Below are 25,066 nucleotides of genomic sequence, written 5' to 3'. Positions count from 1 at the left end.
AATGGATTACAGGGAATGAAAATGGTGCAGAATTTGATCGTCAGAAATGGAAGGAAAATACACTTGCTTGTTGGAAAAAAGAATTCTTGTCTGTCAAAAATATTCAAGAAAAAAGTAATCTGATAATAGAGCAGTCCATGGTCAGGGGCTGGGCCGCAGTGAAAAACTCATTTACAAAGGGTCTATAAAAGTAATAATACAGTAGTAAACGGACCAAAAATACACCCATGGTTCGAGACTGAGTGTGAGAGGTAATTTCGGTTTAAACTTTAAGATGTGCCTGGACCACAGACTGATGTATAATAAAAGACAAAACTTTTGTTTCTTTTCTAAAACATTTTGTATACTCAAAAGTAGAATAGTTTAAATTGTGCAGAATGCTGACAATTTGTGAGCAGAGTAAAAACAAACAGGCCCTTGATTGATGAAACCATTAACACAGGCAGGGAAGGATGAGTCCTTGACTGATAATACTGCAGGGTGAGAGAAACAACTTTGGAGATTCTGAAGACTTTGTGATAAGGGTGCAAATCAAAGAATAATGATGTTTTTAAGAATGTGAACCTCATGGCTCGTTAGAGCCAGGGAGGGGAGGGTCTGGAGGCATTTGTTGCAGACTTTGTGATAAGGGTGTAAATCGAAGAATAATGATGTTTTTAAGAATGTGAACCTCATGGCTTGTTAGAGCCAAGGAGGGGAGGGATTTGTACTGTATATAATGAGAAACTTTGTAAGCCTCAGCGCGCCTTTTACTCAGAAGGGTGCCCGACTCTGCAGACTTGCTAATAAAACTTTGTTTTCCTGAATTTGTCTAGAGCGATTATTAAGAAGCGATTTTCGTTTCTAACAACTTGGGGGCTCGTTGTCCGGGATCAACACTCCGGCCGCGGGGGGAGCTGAGGAAGGACATCGGAGAAGGTGCACCCTGCTGATTTCAGCAGTCCCTGATTCCTTGCTTGTCGCCCCGCGCGGCTTGAGCGAGTGATATCCGGGAGGCTCAGGAAAACAAAGGAGGGGTGTAGCCGAGGCAGTGGGGACGGTTAACGATCGAGTAATTTCGGTGCACCGAACCCAGGTAAGAAAAACTTGCGGGGACCGTGTTTCCGGACGCCTGGGGACCTACGGGGTGCCTGTGGATTTTTCTACAGAGACGTAGGACTCAGGTATCTAGAGACCGGGGCTTGCCTGTGAGGGATTTTGCAGAGACCGTGTTTGAGGAGGAACGTGTACCTACGGGGTGCCTGTGATCTGTGTCACAGAGACGTAGGACACAGGAATCCAAAGATAGGGGGTGCCTGCAAAGGAACCTGGGCGATCACGGGACTGAAGGTCCGGGAATTGGCTAAATTGTGATAGATTATCACGGGAAAATTACGAAGTCCTCGGCAATGGGAAATAAGGGATCCAAGGCGAGTAAGGGAAAGGTAGGCTTGAACAGAGACAATGACAAATACCCCGGGGTACCTGACAATAGTCCGTTAGGAAGAATGTTAAATAATTGGGATCAGGGTGGGAGAAAAGGAAAATCTAAAAGGAAGATGGTAAAATACTGTCAAAAGTGGTCCCAGAAACCTATTCAGGGCGACTCAGTGTGTGGCCTAGATTCGGTACTGACGAAGACTGGGTCCGGCAAGCTCTCATTTTATATGTCAATTCAAAACCTGATGTTAATCTGGAAGAAAGGGATTATGCCCTTTGTTGGCTACCGGTTACGATATCTTGCCAAATGCAAGTAACTAATGAAGACTCGAAAGGGCAGAAAGAATGGGATCCTTTAGATCACTTACTGCCGCCCTACGTGACCCCATCTGCCCCACAAAATGTTCCTCCGGGTGACGACGAGTCAGGGGAAGGGGAAGAAAATGGGGAGGAATCACAGGCTACCTCAGGGGTATAGACCAGATCTCAAGCTGGAAGGGGTCACAGACAAAACCCTGTCTCGATTGCAAGAATGAATCCACTCCGGGAAGTGCCCATGGGGGGCGAGGAAGGAAGGACGGGATATGTAGACGTTCCCTTAACGAGTACTGAAGTACGGAATTTCAGGAGGGAGATGAAGGGTCTACTAGAGGACCCCATGGGACTTGCTGAACAATTGGATCAGTTCTTGGGTCCGAATACTTACACGTGGGAAGAGATGTATTCCATCATGAAAACATTGTTCTCTAGCCAGGAGCGTCAGATGATACGACAAGCTGCGCTGTTGGTCTGGGAGAAAGAGGGGGGAGAAGGAGGGGAGCAGAAGTTTCCCCTCACCGACCCCGAGTGGAATAAGAACACGGAGGAAGGACGGCGAAACATGAGGGACATGCGGGAATATTGGATAAAAGGAATAAGACAGGCAGCCCCGAAGGGGCACAATTTTACCAAGGCCTTTGGTAATCATCAAAACCCGGAGGAAACCCCTACGGACTTCCTAGACAGGATCAGGAAGAACTTGCAGCAGTTCGCTGGGGTGGACCCTGAGACGGACGTGGGACAACAACTCATACGGGTAGAGTTTGTATCAAAAGCCTGGCCGGACATACGCAAGAAGTTAGAGAAAATGGATGATTGGGATAGTAAATCTCTAAGTGAACTACTACGGGAGGCGCAAAAGGTGTTTGTGAGAAGGGACGATGAGAAGCAAAAGAAGGCGACAAAGATAATGATGCAAGCGGTGCAACAAATGACAGCTGGAAGAAGGGAAAAGGGGAAGCCGTGGCAGAAACAGGAGAGGGGAGAGTCGTGGCAAGAGCAGAGGAAAAGAGAACCATGGCCGGAACAAAGGAAGAGTGGAGGAACGCGAGACCGCGACAGGGAAACGAAGAGGATACTCAGATGTTACTACTGTAATGAAGAGGGACATTTTAAACGGGAGTGCCCCCGCTACAAGCGGGAGGTGCGGTCGTACGCACTGATGGAGGAAGATTAGGGAGGTCGGGGGTTCCTACACTTGGGGCAAAAGGACTATCGACAGGAACCCCTGGTAAACTTGAAAGTAGGGCCCCAAGGATCGGAGATCACATTTATGGTGGACTTGGGAGCCGAAAGTTCAAGAATAATCCAAATACCCCCCGGCACCCGAGCAGGAGGAACAGTTATGGGGGTATCTGGAATTGGAGGACAGAAATTACAAGTCCCAGTGGTGGAGGATGTGGAAATTGGATATGAAAACAGAACTACTAAACGAGACCTCCTTCTATTGCCATCGGCGGGGTTTAATTTGTTAGGAAGAGACTTGCAGGTCAAACTAGGGATCGGAACGGTACCAAGTAACGGGGAAATAGTGGTAAGGTTGTTCGCCCTCACCGAAGAAGATGATCAACAAATAGACCCGGAAGTATGGTACCGAGAGGGGAACAGAGGGGGCCTAAACATCAAACCTCTCCAAATCACCATGTTACCAGGAAAAGGCCCGGTAAGAAGGAAACAGTACCCGATTGCTATGGAAGGACAGGAACTGTACATCGACGGGTCCTCCCGGTGCATCAGCGGCGTACGGTACAGTGGCTATGCTGTCGTAGATGGCGCAACGAAACAGACGATCGAGTCCGGACGACTGCCCGGGAAGTGGTCAGCCCAATCCTGTGAGTTGTACGCCCTCCAGAGGGCCATGAAGTTGTTGGAGGGGAAGGTGGGAACCATATATACTGACTCAAAGTATGCATACGGGATCGTTCATACTTTCGGGAAAATCTGGAAAGAGCGAGGATTGATAACTTCCCGGGGAAAAGAATTAGCTCACGAACAAATGATCAGCCTAACGTTGGAAGCCCTGGCGTTACCTACAGAACTCGCAGTAGTCCATGTACCCGGCCACCAGAAGGGGTCGACACCGGAAGTGGTGGGAAACCGGCTGGCAGATGAGGAAGCCAAGCGGGCAGCGGTCGAAAAATCCGTCCAATTGTTAACATTAATACCGTTGAGGGAAGGGCTCGTTAAACAACCCGTCTTCAACCAGGGGGAGATTGATAAAATGGATCAATTGGGTGCCCGGCTAGATACTAACGGGAAGTGGACAGTTCCTGACGGGAGACAAGTACTGAACAAACAGATCACCCGGGGCATTCTGCACCGATTACACCATCAAACCCACTGGGGGGTGCAAGCCATGTGTGATACGATCCTGAGAGACTATGTATGCAGGGGGATATACACATTAGCCCAACAGGAGGTAGTCGGATGCCCCACTTGCCGGGGTATTAACAAGAAAGCCATGCGTTCTATGCCAGCTGGTGGTCAGCCCCTCGCAATTAGGCCATTCCAGAGGATCCAAGTTGACTTTACAGAATTGCCCCCAGAACAGCGATGGAAATATCTGCTAGTAATCGTAGACCATTTCACTCACTGGGTAGAGGCTTTCCCAACTGCCAAAGCCGATGCACCAACCGTGGCCCGACTGTTGTTAGAGAACATAATCCCGAGATATGGCATAATGGAATCTATCGACTCCGACTGCGGGACGCATTTTATTTCTAAGCTACACCATTTGATCTGTACTGCCCTGGGTATCCAATGGAAATTCCATGCACCCTGGCATCCTCAGAGTTCGGGTCGGGTTGAGAGAATGAATGGCACACTCAAGACCCAATTGACTAAGCTGGTGTTAGAAACTAAGTTACCTTGGCCAGAGTGCCTGCCCATTGCCCTATTGATGATCCGTACGGCACCTCGCCGGGATGTCGGGTTTTCCCCCTATGAAATGATGTTCGGATTAACATATTGGAGTAAGGTTGATGGATGTCCCACTCTACAAGGGGGAGATGTATTTGTCAGAAACTATTTACTGGCCTTATCCCGTTCTTTTGCAGAACTCCGGAGGAAAGGTCTCCTGGCTCAGACTCCGCCGCTCGACTTCCTCTTGCATAAGGTGGAGCCCGGAGATTGGGTACTTGTTAAGACCTGGAAGGCCGAAAAGCTCCAGCCGCGGTGGGAAGGACCGTTCCTGGTTCTGTTAACAACTGAAGCAGCTGTTTGGACGAAAGAGAAAGGGTGGGTCCACGCATCGAGGATAAAGGGGCCTGTTCCGTCTGAAGGAGAAAGTACTTGGACATGCGAGCAAGGGGACAAGCCGTTGGTGGTAAAACTGAAAAGACAGCAATAATGAACTCTACTTGGACTGTATTGGTGGGAATATTGATCAATTTATTCCTGTATGTGGGGGAGGGTGAGGGAAGATGTGACAAATGTCGACCTACAGTAAGACTTGGGATTCGAATCTACTCGGGAACATTGTGTCCCATTCCTATGTGGACGATTGGTGTTACGATGTGAGTGCACGCCATGAATGTTGGGAGGGTGGAAGACCCTATTATCAGGTATATAATAAAGGATACGGTGGCAAAATCCGTGGATGCCCTATAAATGACCGCCGGGTGTGTATTAGCAAAACTGGGAGGTGGGACCTATCCTCCGTGTTGCGCAGGGAACAGGTTGACAGAGTCAAGGAGACCAAGATACAGATCACTGATCGGGGGTTGGGGAAAGAGCAAGACCGTCAGGGAACGGTCGTGCTCTCTAAAGTGCCATCGGTATACGAAGAGGTAGAAGGAAAGATTGAACTCCCTGATGTTACACAAAACCTGTTTATTGATCTCACCTCTAGAATAGCCACTGTTTTAAATGTTAGCAATTGCTGGGTTTGTGGGGGGCCGCATATGTCGGAACAATGGCCGTGGACTGGTCAAAGCTTAGACATAGGGGAGTTGCTACAAACCACTTGGACCTGTGTCAACGATAGAAAAAGCCAGGGGTGGAGACTGACAAACAGCCCTGAGGGCCGGTTCTGTATTGAAGGCAAGGGGACAGTGGAGGTAGGGATTAGTCCCTGTCAGAATGTATTGGATGCAACCACGCGAGTATGGTGGCCTGAGGATATTACTTGGTACATTGCAAACCGGGATCATGGAAATTGCGTTCCATTACGTACTGATTCCTCCTCTGACGAGCTGGGGACTGATTACTGGAATTGCAGTGGTCCTAGTCCTTATGAGGGCGTCCCTGGGGTAAAGGAACTGTGGGATGATGTTGTGAGGCAGGGAGGGCCTGCTCCAGATGGCCTATTTTGGATATGCGGTAATCAGGCATACTCCAAACTACCCATGGGATGGGCTGGGGTATGCTTCCTGGGTCTAATACGACCTGCGTTCTTCCTATTACCCCGGAAGCAAGGCAACGATTTGGGAATTAAACTATTTGACTCTCTCCGTAGGTCGCCAAGGGATATCCAAGTCGGTGATTGGGGGGATGAGTGGCCACCGGCCCGGATTATTGCATACTACGGGCCAGCTACATGGGCACAGGACGGATCATGGGGATACCGTACTCCTATCTATATGTTGAATCGAATTATCAGGCTCCAAGCAGTCGTAGAGGTTATTACTAACCGGACTGCCCTGGCCCTGGAGCTGCTGGCTAAGCAGCAGGATCAGATGAGGGCTGCTATATATCAAAACCGACTTGCCTTGGATTACCTGTTGGCCTCGGAGGGGGGTGTGTACGGGAAGTTTAACCTGACTAACTGCTGTCTAGAAATTGACGATAATGGTAAAGCGGTTTTGAAAATTTCCGATGAAATTCGGAAATTGGCCCATGTGCCAGTACAATCTTGGCGTCCTCTTAGTGGCATCGGATGGTGGGATGGTCTCCTAGGTGGTAGCTGGTGGCGCACGGCGTTGCTGGTGGTTGGGGGGGGCATGATTCTTCTTCTCGTATTACCCTGCCTAACTCCCTGTATTCAGTTTTTAATTCAGAAAAATATTTCCCGACTCCAGGCAGTGGTGGTTCCACAACATGGGACGTGTGAACTTAAAGTGATGTTGCTGCGAAAGACAAGGATTTCCCGGGCCCTTGAGGAGGGGGGGCTATCTTGGTCAGGCACATCTTAAAGAAAGAAAAGGGTGGAATTGTGAGAGGTAATTTCGGTTTAAACTTTAAGATGTGCCTGGACCACAGACTGATCTATAATAAAAGACAAAACTTTTGTTTCTTTTCTAAAACATTTTGTATACTCAAAAGTAGAATAGTTTAAATTGTGCAGAATGCTGACAATTTGTGAGCAGAGTAAAAATAAACAGGCCCTTGATTGATGAAACCATTAACACAGGCAGGGAAGGATGAGTCCTTGACTGATAATACTGCAGGGTGAGAGAAACAACTTTGGAGATTCTGAAGACTTTGTGATAAGGGTGCAAATCAAAGAATAATGATGTTTTTAAGAATGTGAACCTCATGGCTCGTTAGAGCCAGGGAGGGGAGGGTCTGGAGGCATTTGTTGCAGACTTTGTGATAAGGGTGTAAATCGAAGAATAATGATGTTTTTAAGAATGTGAACCTCATGGCTTGTTAGAGCCAAGGAGGGGAGGGATTTGTACTGTATATAATGAGAAACTTTGTAAGCCTCAGCGCGCCTTTTACTCAGGAGGGTGCCCGACTCTGCAGACTTGCTAATAAAACTTTGTTTTCCTGAATTTGTCTAGAGCGATTATTAAGAAGCGATTTTCGTTTCTAACACTGAGGAAGCTAGATATTGACAAAGTGGTCATGAGGGAGCCCAGAGGTGAATCAGAGCAGTATTGGCTGCTGTGATCATAATGACTCTATAATAGAGAAAGGCTGCACATGCGCCTGGCTGCACCTTGCCCCCTACAAAGATGGCGGCCGCGCACGTGTCCAGTGAATCGTTGTCCCGAATAAAGATGGCGGCGCTTACTCAGGTCTGCAGCCGCGCTGAGGCAATTCTCCATTTACTGCAAACACGGGACTGGAACGTTCAAATTTATGTTTTCCGACGTGCACAATTTGTTTGTAAAACCTCTCCGCTCATAGCAACACAGTTTTTCTCCCGTTTCCCTGTTTATTTCTTTCCTGACCGTATCCTTTCTCTCCATAACTTCCCGAACATTCATTACGGCGACTCGGCGCCGCGCGCGAGGGTGATCACATGGTTTAGTTTAGCTCCGCCCTTCATTTACTTTGATTGGTTGGAGGACCAACATCCCGCTCGGTCCTCAGCTCCGCCCACCGTCCTTTCATTGATCCGGTGCTGACATCAATCATCCGCGGGTCACTGTGTTGGCTAGAGCATGCGCGGTGCGACCTGCTTTTGCTGATATGTTGGGTCATGTGATGGGAGAGTTTACTGAGGGGAGGAATTCACTTTGTGAGAGCTCTGCAGTAGATTTCCTTTATTCATGGAGGGAATTCCCTTCCCACTCATGACTGTATAGCTGTTGTTAGAAACGAAAATTGCTTCTTAATAATCGCTCTAGACAAATTCAGGAAAACAAAGCTTTATTAGCAAGTCTGCAGAGATGGGCAGGCTTCTGAGTAAAAGGCGCGCTGAGGCTTACAAAGTTTCTCATTATATACAGTACAAGTCCCTCCCCTCCTTGGTTCTAACGAGCCATGAGGTTCACATTCTTAAAAACATCATTATTCTCCAACTTGCATCCTTATCACAAAGTCTGCAACAAATGCCTCCAGACCCTAGAGGTGTTATTTTTTTCTCCCCCTGTAGTCTTATCAATCAAAGACTTATTCTTCTCTGTCTGTGCTGTAGCAGATGTCTCTGTATCAATCTGTAGCAGATGTCTCTCGAGTCGTTTCCCTGTCCTGCAGTCTTTATCAGTCAAGGACTCATCCTTCCCTGCCTGTGTTTATGGTTTCATCAATCAAGGGCCTGTTTGTTTTACTCTGCTCACAAACTGCACTATTTTAAACTATTCTACTTTTGAGTATACAAAATGTTTTAAGAAAGCAAAAGTCTAATGTTTTAGAAAAGAAGCAAAAGTTTTATCTTTTATTATAGATCAGTCTGTGGTCTAGGCACATCTTAAAATTGCAAACCGAAATTACCTCTCACAATTCCACCCTTTTCTCTTTTTAAGATGTGCCTGATCAAGATAAGACCCCCCCCTTCCTTAAGGGCCTGGGAAATCTTTGGACTTTCGCAGCAACATCACCTTAAGTTCCCGTGTCCCATGTTGTGGAAACACCACTGCCTGGAGTCGGGAAATATTTTTCTGAATTAGAAGCTGAATACAGGGGATTAGGCAGGGTAATACGAGAAGAAGAATCACAACCCCCCAACCATCAGTAGCGCCGTGCGCCACCAACTACCACCTAGGAGACCACCCCACCATCCGATACCACTAAGAGGACGCCAAGATTGTACTGGCACATGGGCCAATTTCCGAATTTCATCGGAAATTTCCAAAACCGCTTTACCATTATCGTCAATTTCTAGACAGCAGTTAGTCAGGTTAAACTTCCCGCACACGCCCCCCTCCGAGGCCAACAGATAATCCAAGGCAAGTCGGTTTTGATACATAGCAGCCCTCATCTGATTCTGCTGCTTAGCCAGCAGCTCCAGGGCCAGGGCAGTCCGGTTAGTAATAACCTCTACGACTGCTTGGAGCCTGATAATTCGATTTAACATATAGATAGGAGTACGGTATCCCCATGATCCGTCCTGTGCCCATGTAGCTGGCCCGTAGTATTCAATAACCCGGGCCGGTGGCCACTCATCCCCCCAATCACCGACTTGGATATCCCTTGGTGACCTAAGGGAGTCAAAGAGTTTAATTCCCAAATCATCGCCTTCCTCCCGGGGTAATAGGAAGAACGCAGGTCGTATTAGACCCAGGAAGCATACCCCAGCCCATCCCATGGGCAGTTTGGGGTATGCCTGATTACCGCATATCCAAAATAGGCCATCTGGAGCAGGCCCTCCCTGCCTCACAACGTCATCCCACAGCTCCTTCACCCCAGGGACGCCCTCATAAGGACCAGGACCACTGCAATTCCAGTAATCAGCCCCCAGCTCGTCAGAGGAGGAATCAATACGTAATGGAACGCACGAGCCATGATCTCGGTTTGCAATGTACCAAGTAATATCCTCAGGCCACCATACTCGCGTGGTCGCATCCAATACATTCTGACAGGGACTAATCCCTACCTCCACGGTCCCCTTGCCTTCAATACAGAACTGGCCCTCAGGGCTGTTTGTCAGTCTCCACCCCTGGCTTTTCTTTTCGTTGACATGAGTCCAAGTGGTTTGCAGTAATTCCCCTATGTCTAAGCTTTGGCCAGTCCACGGCCATTGTTCTGACATATGCGGCCCTCCACAAACCCAGCAATTGCTAACATTTAAAACAGTGGCTATTCTAGAGGTGAGATCAATAAACAGGTTTTGTGTAATATCAGGGAGTTCAATATTTTCTTCTACCTGTTCGTATACAGATGGCACTTTAGAGAGCACGACCGTTCCCTGACGGTCTTGCTCTTTCCCCAACCCCCGATCAGTGTTCTGTATCTTGGTCTCCTTGACTCTGTCAACCTGCTCCCTGAGCAACACGGAAGATGGGTCCCACCTTCCAGTTTTGCTAATACATACCCAGCGCTCATTTATAGGGCATCCATGGATTTTGCCACCGTACCCTTTATTATACACCTGATAATAGGGTCTTCCGACCTCCCAACATTCATGGCGTGCACTCACATCATAACACCAATCGTCCACATAGGAATGGGACACAAATGATCCCGTGTAGATTCGAATCCCAAGTCTTACTATAGTTCGACATTTGTCACATCTCCCCTCACCCTCCCCCACATACAGGAGTAAACTGATCAATATCCCCACCAATACAGTCCAAGTAGAGTTCATTATCGCTGTCTTTTCAGTTTTACCACCAACGGCTTGTCCCCTTGCTCGCATGTCCAAGTGCTTTCTCCTTCAGGCGGAACAGGCCCCTTTATCCTTGATGCGTGGGTCCACCCTTTTTCTTTCGTCCGAACAGCTGCTTCAGTTGTTAACAGAACCAGGAACGGTCCTTCCCACCACGGCTGGAGCTTTTCGGCCTTCCAGGTCTTAACAAGTACCCAATCTCCGGGCTCCACCTTATGCAGGAGGAAGTCGAGCGGTGGAGTCTGAGCCAGGAGACCTTTCCTCCGGAGTTCTGCAAAAGAACGGGATAAGGCCAGTAAATAGTTTCTGATAAATACATCTCCCCCTTGTAGAGTGGGACATCCATCAACCCTACTCCAATATGGTAATCCGAACAGCATTTCATAGGGGGAAACCCCGACATCCCGGCGAGGTGCCGTACGTATCCTCAATAGGGCAATGGGAAGGCACTTCGGCTAAGGTAACTTAGTTTCTAACACCAGCTTAGTCAATTGGGTTTTGAGTGTGCCATTCATTCTCTCAACCCGACCCGAACTCTGAGGATGCCAGGGTGCATGGAATTTCCATTGGATACCCAGGGCAGTACAGATCAAATGGTGTAGTTTAGAAATAAAATGCGTCCCGCAGTCTGAGTCGATAGATTCCATTATGCCATATCTCGGGATTATGTTCTCTAACAACAGTCGGGCCACGGTTGGTGCATCGACTTTGGCAGTTGGGAAAGCCTCTACCCAGTGAGTGAAATGGTCTACTATTACGAGCAGATATTTCCATCGCTGCACTGGGGGTAATTCTGTAAAGTCGACCTGGATCCTCTGAAATGGCCTAATTGCGAGGGGCTGACCACCGGCTGGCATAGAACGCATGGCTTTCTGATTAATCCGCCGGCAAGTGGGGCATCCGACTACCTCTTGTTGGGCTAATGTGTGTATCCCCCTGCATACATAGTCTCTCAGGATCGTGTCGCACATGGCTTGCACTCCCCAGTGGGTCTGATGGTGTAACCGGTGCAGAATGCCCCGGGTGATCTGTTTGTTCAGTACTTGTCTCCCATCAGGAACCGTCCACTTCCCGTTAGTATCTAGCCGGGCACCCAATTGATCCATTTTATCAATCTCCCCCTGGTTGAAGACGGGTTGTTTAGTGAGCCCTTCCCTCAACGGTATTAACGTTAACAATTGGACGGATTTTTCGACCGCTGCCCGCTTGGCTTCCTCATCTGCCAGCCGGTTTCCCACCACTTCCGGTGTCGACCCCTTCTGGTGACCGGGTACATGGACTACTGCAAGTTCCGTAGGTAACGCCAGGGCTTCCAACGTTAGGCTGATCATTTGTTCGTGAGCTAATTCTTTTCCCCGGGAAGTTATCAATCCTCGCTCTTTCCAGATTTTCCAAAAAGTATGAACGATCCCGTATGCATACTTTGAGTCAGTATATATGGTTCCCACCTTCCCTTCCAACAACTTCAGGGCCCTCTGGAGGGCGTACAACTCACAGGATTGGGCTGTCCACTTCCCGGGCAGTCGTCCGGACTCGATCGTCTGCTTCGCTGCACCATCTATGATAGCATAGCCACTGTACCGTACCCCACTGATGCACCGGGAGGACCCGTCGATGTACAGTTCCTGTCCTTCACCCAGCGGGGCTTCTTGCAGGTCCTCTCGGCTCTTGGTCTGCAAGTCTACAAATTCCACACAATCATGCTCCTGTTCTCCATCTACAGGACGTCCGTATAGAAACTGGGCTGGGTTGCAACTGAGATCTTTTGCAAAATTGAGATCGTCCCCGGTCATCAAAATCGTCTCATACTTCAGGATGCGAGAGTCTGTTAACCAGCGGTGAGCCTTCTGAGCCAGTATGGCACTAACCGAATGTGGGGAATATACTGTGATCCTTCCTCCAAAGGTAAGTTTTCGGGCCTCTTCCACTAACATTGCCGTAGCTGCCACTGCCTGTATACAGGTCGGCCATCCACATGACACAGGGTCTAACATTTTTGACAAAAATGCAACCGGCTGACGTTTCCCTGCCCGCAGCTGGGTAAGCACGCCCTTGGCAATTCCGCCGGCGCTATTGACATATAACTGGAATGGTTCCTTCAGGGTGGGTAAAGCCAATACCGGAGCTCGGATCAGTTTACTTTTAATAATATTAAATCGCTGCTCCTCCTCATCTGACCAGTCCACCTTTTGTCCTTCTTGTCCCAGTTTGTCGTACAAGAATTTTACTAAAGTGGTGTAACTTTTAATCCATATCCGGCAATATCCTACTAGCCCCAGGAATTGTCTGATTTCCTTCTTCGTCCTGGGTATTGGCATACCCGTAATCCCTGATATTCGTTCTGGCGTGATACGGCGATGCCCCTTACTGACTTGATGGCCCAGATATCTTACTTCTTGCTCCACAAACTGGAGTTTTGTCCTGGAGACGCGTAGGCCCTGTTTCCCCAGGAAGTTCAGCAGGGCAACGGTGTCTGCCCGTACCTCCTCTTCTCTTGGTCCTGAGAGTAAGAGATCATCGACATATTGGAGCAATTGATTTTCCGCGTTACACCGAAATCCTCCTAAGATCTGCTCCAGTATTTGTCCAAACAAGTTGGGTGACTCCGTGAATCCCTGCGGCAAGACCGTCCATCTTAACTGTCGCTTTCGTCCTGTGAAGGGATTCTCCCATTCAAAGGCAAAAAGGTTCCGACTTTCTTCGTCAAGGGGGCAACTCCTGAAGGCATCCTTCAGATCTATTACGCTGAACCATTCGTGTTCGGGTGAAATTTTACTCATTAACGTGTAGGGATTGGGTACCACCGGGTATCTAGCCTGGACTATATGTCCCATCCGGCTTCCTCACAGGGAGTATTGGAGTATTGAAAGGGGACATACATTCCTCCAGTAGTCCATCTGTGATTAATCTTTCTATCACAGGTTGTAACCCCTCGCGTCCTTCCATAGCAATCGGGTACTGTTTCCTTCTCACGGGGCCTCTTCCTGGTAACATGGTGATTTGGAGAGGTTTGATGTTTAAACCCCCTCTGTTCCCTTCTCGGTACCATACTTCCGGGTCTATTTGTTGATCATCTTCTTCGGTGAGGGCTAACAACCTTACCACCATTTCCCCGTTACTTGGTACCGTTCCGATCCCTAGTTTGACCTGCAAGTCTCTTCCTAACAAATTAAACCCCGCCGATGGCAGTAGGAGGAGGTCTCGTTTAGTAGTTCTGTCTTCATACCCAATTTCCACATCCTCCACCATTGGGACTTGTAATTTCTGTCCTCCAATTCCAGATACCCCCATAACTTTTCCTCCTGTTCGGGTGCCGGGGGGTATTTGGATTATACTTGATCTTTCGGCTCCCGAGTCCACCATAAATGTGATCTCCGATCCTTGGGGTCCTACTTTCATGTTTACCAGGGGTTCCTGTCTATAGTCGTTTTGCCCCAAGGGTAGGAACCCCCGACCTCCCTAATCTTCCTCCATCAGGGCGTACGACCGCACCTCCCGCTTGTAGCGGGGGCACTCCCGTTTAAAATGTCCCTCTTCATTACAGTAGTAACATCTGAGTATCCTCTTCGTTTCCCTGTCGCGGTCTCGCGTTCCTCCACTCTTCCTTTGTTCCGGCCATGGTTCTCTTTTCCTCTGCTCTTGCCACGACTCTCCTCTCTCCTGTTTCTGCCACGGCTCCCCCTTTTCCCTTCTTCCAGCTGTCATTTTTTGCACCGCTTGCATCATTATCTTTGTCGCCTTCTTTTGCTTCTCATCGTCCCTTCTCACGAACACCTTTTGCGCCTCCCGTAGTAGTTCACTTAGAGATTTACTATCCCAATCATCCATTTTCTCTAACTTCTTTCGTATGTCCGGCCAGGCTTTTGATACAAACTCTACCCGTATGAGTTGTTGCCCCACGTCTGTCTCAGGGTCCACCCCAGCGAACTGCTGCAAGTTCTTCCTAATCCTGTCTAGGAAGTCCGTAGGGGTTTCCTCCGGGTTTTGATGATTACCAAAGGCCTTGGTAAAATTGTGCCCCTTCGGGGCTGCCTGCCTTATTCCTTTTATCCAATATTCCCGCATGTCTCTCATGTTGCGCCGTCCTTCCTCCGTGTTCTTATCCCACTCGGGGTCAGTGAGGGGAAACTTCTGCTCCCCTCCTTCTCCCCCCTCTTTCTCCCAGACCAACAGCGCAGCTTGTCGTATCATCTGTCGTTCCTGGCTAGAGAACAATGTTTTCATGATGGAACACATCTCTTCCCACGTGTAAGTATTCGGACCCAGGAACTGATCTAATTGTTCAGCCAGGCCCATGGGGTCCTCTAGTAGACCCTTCATCTCCCTCCTGAAATTCCGTACTTCAGTACTCGTCAAGGGAACGTTCACATAGCCCGTCCCTCCTTCCTCGCCCCCCATGGGCACTTCCCGGAGTGGATTCATTAATTCAACTGAGGTAGGGTTTTGTCCGTGACCCCTTCCAGCTCGAGATCTGGTCTGCACCCCTGAGGTAGCCTGTGATTCCTCCCCTTTTTCTTTTCCTTCCCCTGATTCGTCGTCACCCGGAGGAACATTTTGTGGGGCAGACGGGGTCACGTAGGGCGGCGGTAAGTGATCTAAAGGTTCCCATTCTTTCTGTCTTCTAGAGTCTTCATTAGTTGCCTGCATTTGGCAAGATATCGCAACCGGTACCCAACAAAAGGCATAATCACTTTCTTCTAGATTATCACCCGGTTTTGAATTGACATATAAAATGAGAGCTTGCCGGACCCAGTCTTCGTCAGTACCGAATCTAGGCCACCACACTGAGTCGCCCTGAATTAATTTCTGGGACCACTTTTCACAGTATTATACCATCTTCCTTTTAGATTTTCCTTTTCTCCCGCCCTGATCCCAATTATTTAACATTCTTCCTAACGGACTATTGTCAGGTACCCCGGGGTATTTGTCATTGTCTCTGTTCAAGCCTACCTTTCCCTGACTCGCCTTGGATCCCTTATTTCCCATTGCCGAGGACTTCGTAATTTTCCCGTGATAATCTATCACAATTTAGCCAATTCCCGGACCTTCAGTTCCGTGATCGCCCAGGTTCCTTTGCAGGCACTCCCGGTCTTTGGATTCCTGTGTCCTACGTCTCTGTGACACAGATCACAGGCACCCCGTAGGTACACGTTCCTCCTCAAACACGGTCTCTGCAAAATCCCTCACAGGCAAGCCCCGGTCTCTAGATAGCTGAGTCCCACGTCTCTGTAGAAAAATCCACAGGCACCCCGTAGGTCCCCAGGCCTCCGGAAACACGGTCCCCGCAAGTTTTTTCTTACCTGGGTTCGGTGCACCGAAATTACTCGATCGTTAACCGTCCCCACTGCCTCGGCTACACCCCTCCTTTGTTTTCCTGAGCCTCCCGGGTATCACTCGCTCAAGCCGCGCGGGGCGACAAGCAAGGAATCAGGGACTGCCGAAATCGGCAGGGTGCACCTTCTCCGATGTCCTTCCTCAGCTCCCCTTGCGGCCGGAGTGTTGACCGGATGAGCCCCCAAGTTGTTAGAAACGAAAATTGCTTCTTAATAATCGCTCTAGACAAATTCAGGAAAACAAAGCTTTATTAGCAAGTCTGCAGAGATGGGCAGCCTTCTGAGTAAAAGGCGCGCTGAGGCTTACAAAGTTTCTCATTATATACAGCACAAGTCCCTCCCCTCCTTGGTTCTAACGAGCCATGAGGTTCACATTCTTAAAAACATCATTATTCTCCAACTTGCATCCTTATCACAAAGTCTGCAACAAATGTCTCCAGACCCTCCCCTTCCTGGCTCTTAACGAGCCATGAGGTTCACATTCTTAAAAACATCATTATTCTCTAACTTGCATCCTTATCACAAAGTCTGCAACAAATGTCTTCAGACCCTCCCCTTCATGCCTCCAGACCCTAGAGGTGTTATTTTTCTCTCCCTGTAGTCTTATCAGTCAAAGACTTATTCTTCTCTGTCTGTGCTGTAGCAGATGTCTCTGTATCAATCTGTAGCAGATGTCTCTCGAGTCGTTTCCCTGTCCTGCAGTCTTTATCAGTCAAGGACTCATCCTTCCCTGCCTGTGTTTATGGTTTCATCAATCAAGGGCCTGCTTGTTTTACTCTGCTCACAAACTGCATGCACTATTTTAAACTATTCTACTTTTGAGTATACAAAATGTTTTAAGAAAGCAAAAGTCTAATGTTTTAGAAAAGAAGCAAAAGTTTTATCTTTTATTGTAGATCAGTCTGTGGTCTCGGCACATCTTAAAGTTGCAAACCGAAATTACCTCTCACATGTAACATATCTAGCCTTGCTTTCATATCACTGTAAAGTCTCCAGTCTTGCATTCCTATCTCTGCAACATCTCCAGACTTACGTTCCTCTCTCTCTGGAACATTTCCGACCTTGCATTTCCTCTCTCTGTAACATCTCCAGCCTTGCTTTTGTATCTCTTTAACATCTCCAGCATTGCTTTCCATTTTCTGTAACATCTCAATCATTGCTTTTCTATCTCTGCAACCTATCCAGTCATGCTTTCCTATCTCTGCAACATCTCCAGCCTTGACTTCCTTTTTCCGTAAAGTCTCTAGCCTTGCTTTCCAATTACAGTAACGTCTCCAGCCTTGCTTTCCTATCTCTCTGCAACATCTCCAGTCTTGTTTTTGTATCTCTGTAACATCCCTAGCCTTGCTTTCCTCTCTCTGTAACATCCCTAGCCTTGCTTTCCTATCTCTGTAAAATCTCCAGCCTTGCTTTCTTATCTCTGTATCGTCTCCAGACTTGCTTTCCTATCTCTGCAACATCTCCACCATTGCTTTCCTCTCTCTGTAACATCTCCAGCATTGCTTTCCTCTCTCTGTAACATCTCCTGCACTGCTTTCCTTTTTCTGTAAAATCTCTAACCTTGCTTTACGATCACTGTACCATCTCCAGACTTGCTTTCCTATCTCTCCACAACATCTCCAGCCTTGCATTTATATCTCTATAACATCTCTAGCCTTGCTTTCGTATCTCTGTAAAATCTCCTGCCTTCCTTTCCTTTCTTTGTACCATCTCCGGCCTTGCTTTCCTCTCTCTATAACATCACTAGCTTTGCTTTCCTATCTCTGTAACATCTCCAGCCTTGCTTTCCTGTCTCGGTAACATCTCCAGCCTTACTTTCCAATCTCTCTGCAACATCTCCAGCCTTGCCTTCCTATCTCTGTATCATCTCCAGACTTTCCTCTCTCTCTGTAACATCTCCAGCTTTGCTTTCACATCTCTGTAACATCTCCGGATTAGCTTTCCTCTCTATGTAACATCTCCAGCCTTGCTGTCCTCTCTCTCCGCAACGTCTCCAGCCTTACTTTTGTATCTCTGTTATACCTCTAGCCTTGCTTTCTGATCTCTGTAAAATCTGCTGCCTTCCTTTCCTTTCTCAGTAACATCTCTAGCCTTCCTTTCCTCTCTCTGTTACATCTCCAGCCTTGCTTTCCTCTCTCTGTAGAATCTCCTGCCTTACCTTCCTTACTCTGTAACATCTCCGGCCCTGCTTTCCTTTTCCGGTAACATCTGCAGACTTGATTTCCTCTCTCTGTAACATCTCCAGCCTTGCTTTCCTATCTCTGTATCATCTCCAGCCTTGCATTCGTTTCTCTGTACCATATCCAGTCATGCTTTCCTATCACTGCAACATCTCCAGCCTTGCTTTCCTATCTTTGTAAAATCTCCTGCCTTCCCTTCCTTACTCTGTAAAATCTCCGGCCCTGCTTTCCTTTCTCGTTAACATCTCCAGCCTTGCTTTCCTTTTTCTGTAACGTCTCTAGACTTGCTTTCCTATCTCTGTATCGTCTCCAGAATGCTTTCCTATCTCTGTCACATTTCCAGCCTTGTTTTCACAACTCTGTAACAGCCCCAGACTTGTATTCCCAACGCTGTGACATCTCCAGCCTTACTTTCACAACTCTTTAACCACTCCAGACTTGCATTCCCAATTCTGTAACATCTCTAGCCTTGTGTTTGTATCTCTGTATCATCTCCGGCCTTGCTTTCATATCTCTGTAACATCTCAAGCATTGCTTTCCTCTGTCTGTAACATCGCTAGCCTTGCTTTCCTATGTCTGTAACATCTCCAGCCTTGCTTTACTATCACTGTACCATCTCCAGCCTTGCTTTCCTTTCTCTCCTCAACAGCTCCAACCTTGCTTTTGTATCTCTGTAACATCTCGAGCCTTGCTTTCCTATCTCTGTAAAATCTCCTGCCTTTCCTTCTGTACACTGTAACATCTCCAGCCTGGCTTTCCAATCTCTGCAACATTATCCAGCCTTGCTTTCACATCTCTGTAACAGCCCCAGACTTGCTTTCCCAACGCTGTGACATCTCCAGCCTTGTTTTCACATCTCTGTCACCGCTCCAGACTTGCGTTCCCAACTCTGTAACATCTCTAGCCTTGTGTTTGTATCTCTGTATCATCTCCGGCCTTGCATTCATATCTCTGTAACATCTCCAGCATTGCTTTCCATTTTCTGTAACATCTCAAGCATTGCTTTTCTATCTCTGCAAAATATCCAGCCTTGCTTTCCTACCTCTGTAACATCTCCGGCCTTGCTTTCCTCTCTATGTAACATGTCTAGCCTTGCTTTCCTATCTCTGTAAAATCTCCTGCATTCATATCCTTTCTCTGTATCATCTCCAGCCTTGCTTTACTCTCTCTTTAACATCTCTAGCCTAGCTTTCCACTCTCTGTAATATCTCTAGCCTTGCTTTCCTATCACTGTAAAATCTCCTGCCTTCCCTTCCTTACTCTCTAAAATCTCCAGCCTTGCTTTCCTTTTTCTGTAACATCTCTAGCCTTGCTTTTGTATCTCTCTAACATCTCCAGCCTTGCTTTCCTGTCTGTGTAGCATCTCTAGCCTTGCTTTCTTATCTATTTCTTTTCTCTGTAACATCGCCAGCTTTGCTTTCCTCTCTCTGTAATATCTCTAGCCTTGCTTTCCTATCACTGTAACATCTGCAGGCTTGCTTTCCTATCACTGTATCGTATCCAGACTTGCTTTCCTCTCACTGTAACATCTCCACCCTTGATTTCCTATCACTTCAACATCTCTAGCCTTGCTTTCCTATCTCTGTATCATCTCTGGTCTTGCTTTCCTCTCTCTGTAACATATCTAGCCTTGCTTTCCGATCACTATAACATCTCCAGCCTTGCTTTCCTATCTCAGTAACTTCTCCAGCATTGCTTTCTTGTCTCTGTAAAATCTTCAGACTTGCTTTCGCAGCTCTGTACGATCTCCAGCCTTGCTTTCGTATCTATGTAACATCTCCAGCCTTGTTTTCACATCTCTGTAACCGCTCCAGACTTGCTTTCCCAACTCTGTAACATCTCTAGCCTTGTGTTTGTATCTCTGTATCATCTCTGGCCTTGCTTTCATATCTCTGTAACATCTCAAGCATTGCTTTCCTTTTTCTGTAAAATTTCTAGCCTTGCTTTCCTATCACTGTAACATCGCCAGCCTTGCTTTTGTATCTCCGTAACATCTGTCGCCTTGATTTCCTATCTCTGTAACATCTCCAGCCTTTCTTTCCTCTCTCTGTATCATCTCCAGCAATGCTTTCCTATCTCTGTACCATCTCCAGCCTTGCTTTCCTTTTTCTGTAAAATCTCTAGTCTTGCTTTCCTCTCTCTCCACAACATCTCCATCCTTGCTTTTGTATCTCTGTAACATCTCCAGCCTTGCTTTCCTCTCTCTGTAGAATCTCCTGCCTTACCTTCCTTACTCTGTAACATCTCCAGCCTTGCTTTCCTCTCTCTGTAGAATCTCCTGCCTTACCTTCCTTACTCTGTAACATCTCCGGCCTTGCTTTCCTTTTTCTGTAACATCTCTAGCCTTGCTTTCCTATCTCTGTAACATCACCAGCCTTGCTTTCCTATCACTGTATCATCTCCAGCCTGGCTTTTCTATCACTGTATCGTATCCAGACCTGCTTTCCTCTCTCTGTAACATCTCCAGCCTTGAATTCCTTTCTCTGGAACATATCCAATCATGCTTTCCTATCTCTGCAACATCTCCAGCCTTGCTTTCTTATCTCTGTATCGTCTCCAGAATGCTTTCCTCTCTCTGTAACATCTCCAGCCTTGTTTTCACATCTCTGTAACAGCCCCAGACTTGCTTTCCCAATGCTGTGACATCTCCAGCCTTGTTTTCACATCTCTGTAACCGCTCCAGACTTCCTTTCCCAACTCTGAAACATCTCTAGCCGTGTGTTTGTATCTCTGTATCATCTCTGGCCTTGCTTTCCTATCTCTGCAACATCTCTAGCCTTGCTTTCATATCACTGTAACATCTCCATCCTTGCTTTCCTCAGTCTGTCCGCAACATCTCCAACCTTGCTTTTGTATCTCTGTAACATCTCTAGTCTTGATTTCCTCTCTCTCCGCAATATCTCCAGCCATGCTTTTGTATCTCTGTAACATCTCCAGCCTTGCTTTTCTATCTCTGTAACATCTCCAGCCTTGTTTTCATATCTCTGTAACCGCTCCAGACTTGCTTTCCCAACTCTGTAACATCTCTATCCTTGTGTTTGTATCTCTGTATCATCTCCGGCCTTGTTTTCATATCTCTGTAACATCTCCAGCATTGCTTTCCATTTTCTGTAACATCTCAAGCATTGCTTTTCTATCTCTGCAACACATCCAGCCTTGCTTTCCTATCACTGTAACATCTCCGGCCTTGCTTTCCTATCTCTCCGCTACATCTCCAAACTTGCTTTTGTATCTCTGTAACATCTCTATTCCTGCTTTCCACTCTCTCCACAACATCTCTAGCCTTGCTTTCCTATCGCTGTAAAATCTCCTGCCTTCATTTCCTTTCTCTGTAACATCTCCAGCCTTGCTTTCCTCTCTCTCTAACATCTCTAGCGTTGCTTTCCACTCTCTGTAATATCTCTAGCCTTGCATTCCTATCTCTGTAAAATGTCCTGCCTTCCTTTCCTACCTCTGCAACATCTCTAGCCTTGCTTTCCTATCTCTGTATCATCTCTGGCGTTGCTTTCCTTTTTCTGTAACATATCTAGCCTTGCTTTCCTACCACTGTACCATCTCCAGCCTTACCTTCCTGCCTCGGTATTGTCTCCAGACTTGCTTTCCTATTTTTGTAACATCGCCAGCCTTGCAATCCTATCTTTCCAACATCTCCAGCCTTGCTTTCCTCTCACTGTAACATCTCTAGCCTTGTTTTCACATCTTTGTAACAGCTCCAGACTTGCTTTCCCAACGCTGTGACATCTCCAGCCTTGCTTTCACCTCTCTGTAACCGCTGCAGACTTGCTTTCCCAACTCTGTAACATCTCCAGCCTTGCTTTCCTGTCTTTGTAAAATCTCAAGCATTGCTTTCCTATCTCTGTAACATCTCCAGACTTGGGTTCCCATCTCTGTACCATGTCCAGCATTGCTTTCCTGTCTCTGCAATATCTCCAGCCTTGCTTTCCTATCTCTGTATCATTTCCGGCCTTGCTTTCCTATCTCTATATTGTCGCCAGATTTGCTTTCCTATCTCTATAACATCTCCAGCCTTGCTTTCCCAACTATGTGACATCTCCAGACTTGCATTCCTATCTCTGTCACATCTCCAGCTTTGATTTCCAATATCTGTAACATCTCCAGCCTGGCTTTCCTGTCCCTGTAACTTCTCCAACCTGTCTTTCCTATCTCTGTAACATCTCCAGCCTTGCTTTCCTATCTCTGTAACATCTCTAGCTTTGCTTTTCTCTGTAACATCTCCAGCCTTGCTTTCCTATCACTGTAACATCTCCAGCCTTGCTTTCCTATCACTGTAACATCTCCAGCCTTGCCTTCCTCTCTGTGTAACATCTCCAGCCTTGCGTTCCTACCTCTGTGACATCTCCAGACTTGCATTCACATCTCTTTAGCATCTTCAACCTTTTCTATGTAGTTCTCAGTATCTCAGATGATCCGGAGTGCATCCAGCTCCACCTCCCGAACGTGTCTCCCAGCACCTGGAGCTGGGTGCACTTCCCACACACGTGTATTCATCACGAAGTTGAAGTCTCCCTGAACTGCCACATCCTGCAGGAGGAACATGCGACTGCCCTGACTGCCATCTCGACTGCTGTAAACCTAGAGTTCAAAGGAGTTTACCTGAGCTTATCTGCACCTTTTGTTGAGCTGCTGCTCACTGAAACCAATCAAATCAAAGCACGACTATCTACTCTGCTACTGGCAGCATGTCGATGGACAAATCCACATTTAGTTTTGGCGAGGGAAGGAGGGAGACACTTCAGGGAAAAAGTGTTAGGGCCTGAAGCACTCCTTGACACCAGGCACATAGTGACCTTTTCGTCAGTGCAGGTCACCGCTTGACCTTGGAAGGTGTCTTACTGAGGTCTTCCTTCTGGTAGTGGTGACTGCGCTGATGCAAGTATTACACCGACATCCAAACCGCGTTTTCGCATTCCTCTGGTCTTTTCTGACTATTAGTACTGCATTTCTGAATACCTTGAATCTATTGATTGCATTCCAAACTGCGTCTCACTCCCTAGTGAAAGAGGTTGAAATTTCACTGAATACAGGCTATTGGGAAAATAAGTTTACCATTGGACATATGAGCGACAGTATGCCGATCCGCTCGCTGTCTGTTTTTTCCTTTCAATTTGCATATATTTATTCTGACAACCCTCCATTCCACTTCCCGACATTTTCCCCATAACACTTGTTTAAAAATCTGTCCATCTCTGCCTTGAAGATATTTAGTGATCGAGCCTCATCAGCCTTCACAATTTTCTACAGTTGTTTTCCTCCCACTGATGTGAGACTTGGTGGTCTTTAAACTCATTGCATTTTTTTTCTCACACTGTGTGGAAATTGAAACTACATTAAATGCTGTCCTATTCAATCACACCAACTCTGTGGCCAGATCCCAAATAAAAAAAAAACACAAAGTTTTTCGGAGCCTGCAAACTCTTCCCTCATCTTCCACATCAGCCTAGGGTACAGTTCATCCGGATCTAGGGATTTGCCACTTTTTATCCTGCATAAACGTCCAATTCTTCCTCAGCTTGTGTGTCACTTTGCTTAAAGCACTCTATTAGGGGACTGAGTGAATCCAGGAACTGCTTCTCCAAAGTGAAGCACGTGTTTAACATATTATCAGGCTGCATCCTCGGGCCCTAATACTCCCTAATCTTTCGCTTGTCGGAGTCTGAGGGGTGTCCTTATGCAGGTTTACAAAATTATGAGGGGGATGGATAGAATAAATAGACAAAGTCTTTTCCCTGGGGTCGGGAGTGCAGAACTAGATTGCATAGGTTTAGGGTGAGAGGGGAAAGATATAAAAGAGACCTAAGGGGCAACGTTTTCACGCAGAGGGTGGAACGAAGATGGAATGAGCTGCCAGAGGATGTGGTGGAGGCTGGTACAATTGCAACATTTAAGAGGCATTTGGATGGGTATATGAATAGGAAGGGTTTGGAGGGATATGGGCCGGTTGCTGACAGGTGGGACTAGATTGGGTTAGGATATCTGGTCGGCATGGACAGGGTGGACTGAACGGTCTGCTTCCATGCTGTACATCTCTATGACTTTATAAAAGAGTCTTCACTGCTCCCTAAGGATGAGGACACCACAGGAAGCACAACACTAAAGTGAAAGGGACGTCCTTATTTCTTTGTGGGACCTGTTATTTTAAAACTGAACATCAAATCACCACCTCTTTTCAGAAATAAGGAAAGAATAATTAGAAATAAACATAAACTATTCCGGACTCCAAACCTGTCCCACATTGCCACTGACCCTTTCAAATGGAATATGTATCAAACCCAGCCTCTTCTGCTGTCTCAGGAAGAGAGCACCTGATAGCATAATACCACATGAGCATGAATAATGTAGCAGAATGAGGCCATTCGGCCCATCGTTTGTAATATGCCATTCAATCATTTCTTATATGTTCCTCAACGTCATTCTCCTGCCTTCCCCAGAGAATCTTTGATCCCCTTACAAATCAAAAGCTTATCTATTTGTGTCTTAATGACACTCGTGTCAGTGAGAGTGTGTTTGTGTCCACATCTTCTTGTCATCTGTGTATTTGTGCGTCTACGTCTGTCTTTCTGTGTATCAGCCTGTGTGTTGTATCTGTGCTTGTGTCTATTTGTGTGTCACTCTATATGTCTGTGTGTGTTTCTACGTGTTGAATCTGCCTATCCCCTTGTATGTGTTGTGTCTGTTCGTACGTTGGGGTGTTTACCAATAATTCTGTGTATTTCAGTGTCTGCATCTGTATTTTTGGGGGGGAAGTGAAAGGCCTGTTGTTGGAACTGCCAGTGGGTTGAATGTAAGAATTATCTTTCACTGAGCACTGTTCCTTAATCAGTCAGTGGGATATGGATGTTTCAGAACCTTCATGCGTGGCA

At 47.1% G+C, this 25,066-nt stretch overlaps 2 protein-coding genes and 1 long non-coding RNA gene across 4 annotated transcripts in view; 1 reads left to right on the top strand and 2 right to left on the bottom strand.

Annotated features, from left to right (window-relative positions):
• LOC140493398 (uncharacterized) overlaps positions 1-7,910 on the bottom strand; it is a 33,985-nt gene extending 26,075 nt beyond the window's left edge. The window contains exon 1 of one of the 2 annotated variants that reach the window (XR_011963664.1): positions 7,694-7,910. This is a non-coding gene — a long non-coding RNA (uncharacterized lncRNA). The remainder of the gene's footprint in view (positions 1-7,693) is intronic. The other variant, XR_011963665.1, reaches the window with a different exon arrangement.
• Positions 761-7,058, top strand: LOC140493397 (endogenous retrovirus group 3 member 1 Env polyprotein-like). The gene is made up of 2 exons (XM_072591785.1): positions 761-1,075; positions 4,794-7,058. Exon 2 carries the CDS (start codon positions 5,169-5,171, stop codon positions 6,867-6,869), a length of 1,701 nt encoding a protein of 566 aa, XP_072447886.1. The 5' UTR covers positions 761-1,075; positions 4,794-5,168; the 3' UTR covers positions 6,870-7,058.
• Positions 7,911-9,058: 1,148 nt separating the features above from the next.
• Positions 9,059-16,484, bottom strand: LOC140493862 (endogenous retrovirus group 3 member 1 Env polyprotein-like). Its single transcript, XM_072592856.1, has 2 exons — positions 15,973-16,484; positions 9,059-10,943 (listed from the first exon to the last, which is right to left on the bottom strand). Exon 2 carries the CDS (start codon positions 10,700-10,702, stop codon positions 9,059-9,061), a length of 1,644 nt encoding a protein of 547 aa, XP_072448957.1. The 5' UTR covers positions 10,703-10,943; positions 15,973-16,484.
• Positions 16,485-25,066: the final 8,582 nt, after the last annotated feature.

This window comes from Chiloscyllium punctatum, chromosome 22 (genome assembly GCF_047496795.1).
Source record: "Chiloscyllium punctatum isolate Juve2018m chromosome 22, sChiPun1.3, whole genome shotgun sequence".
In the NCBI taxonomy this organism is placed as follows: domain Eukaryota; kingdom Metazoa; phylum Chordata; class Chondrichthyes; order Orectolobiformes; family Hemiscylliidae; genus Chiloscyllium; species Chiloscyllium punctatum.
The sequence above is the reverse complement of the archived record's forward strand: the minus strand, read 5'-3'. Positions and strand labels throughout refer to the sequence as shown.

Bases quoted from the DNA above. Each gene is read 5' to 3' on its own strand.
- LOC140493397 (XM_072591785.1), top strand. From the start codon at position 5,169: ATGTCGACCTACAGTAAGACTTGGGATTCGAATCTACTCGGGAACATT.
- LOC140493862 (XM_072592856.1), bottom strand. From the start codon at position 10,702: ATGCGAGCAAGGGGACAAGCCGTTGGTGGTAAAACTGAAAAGACAGCG.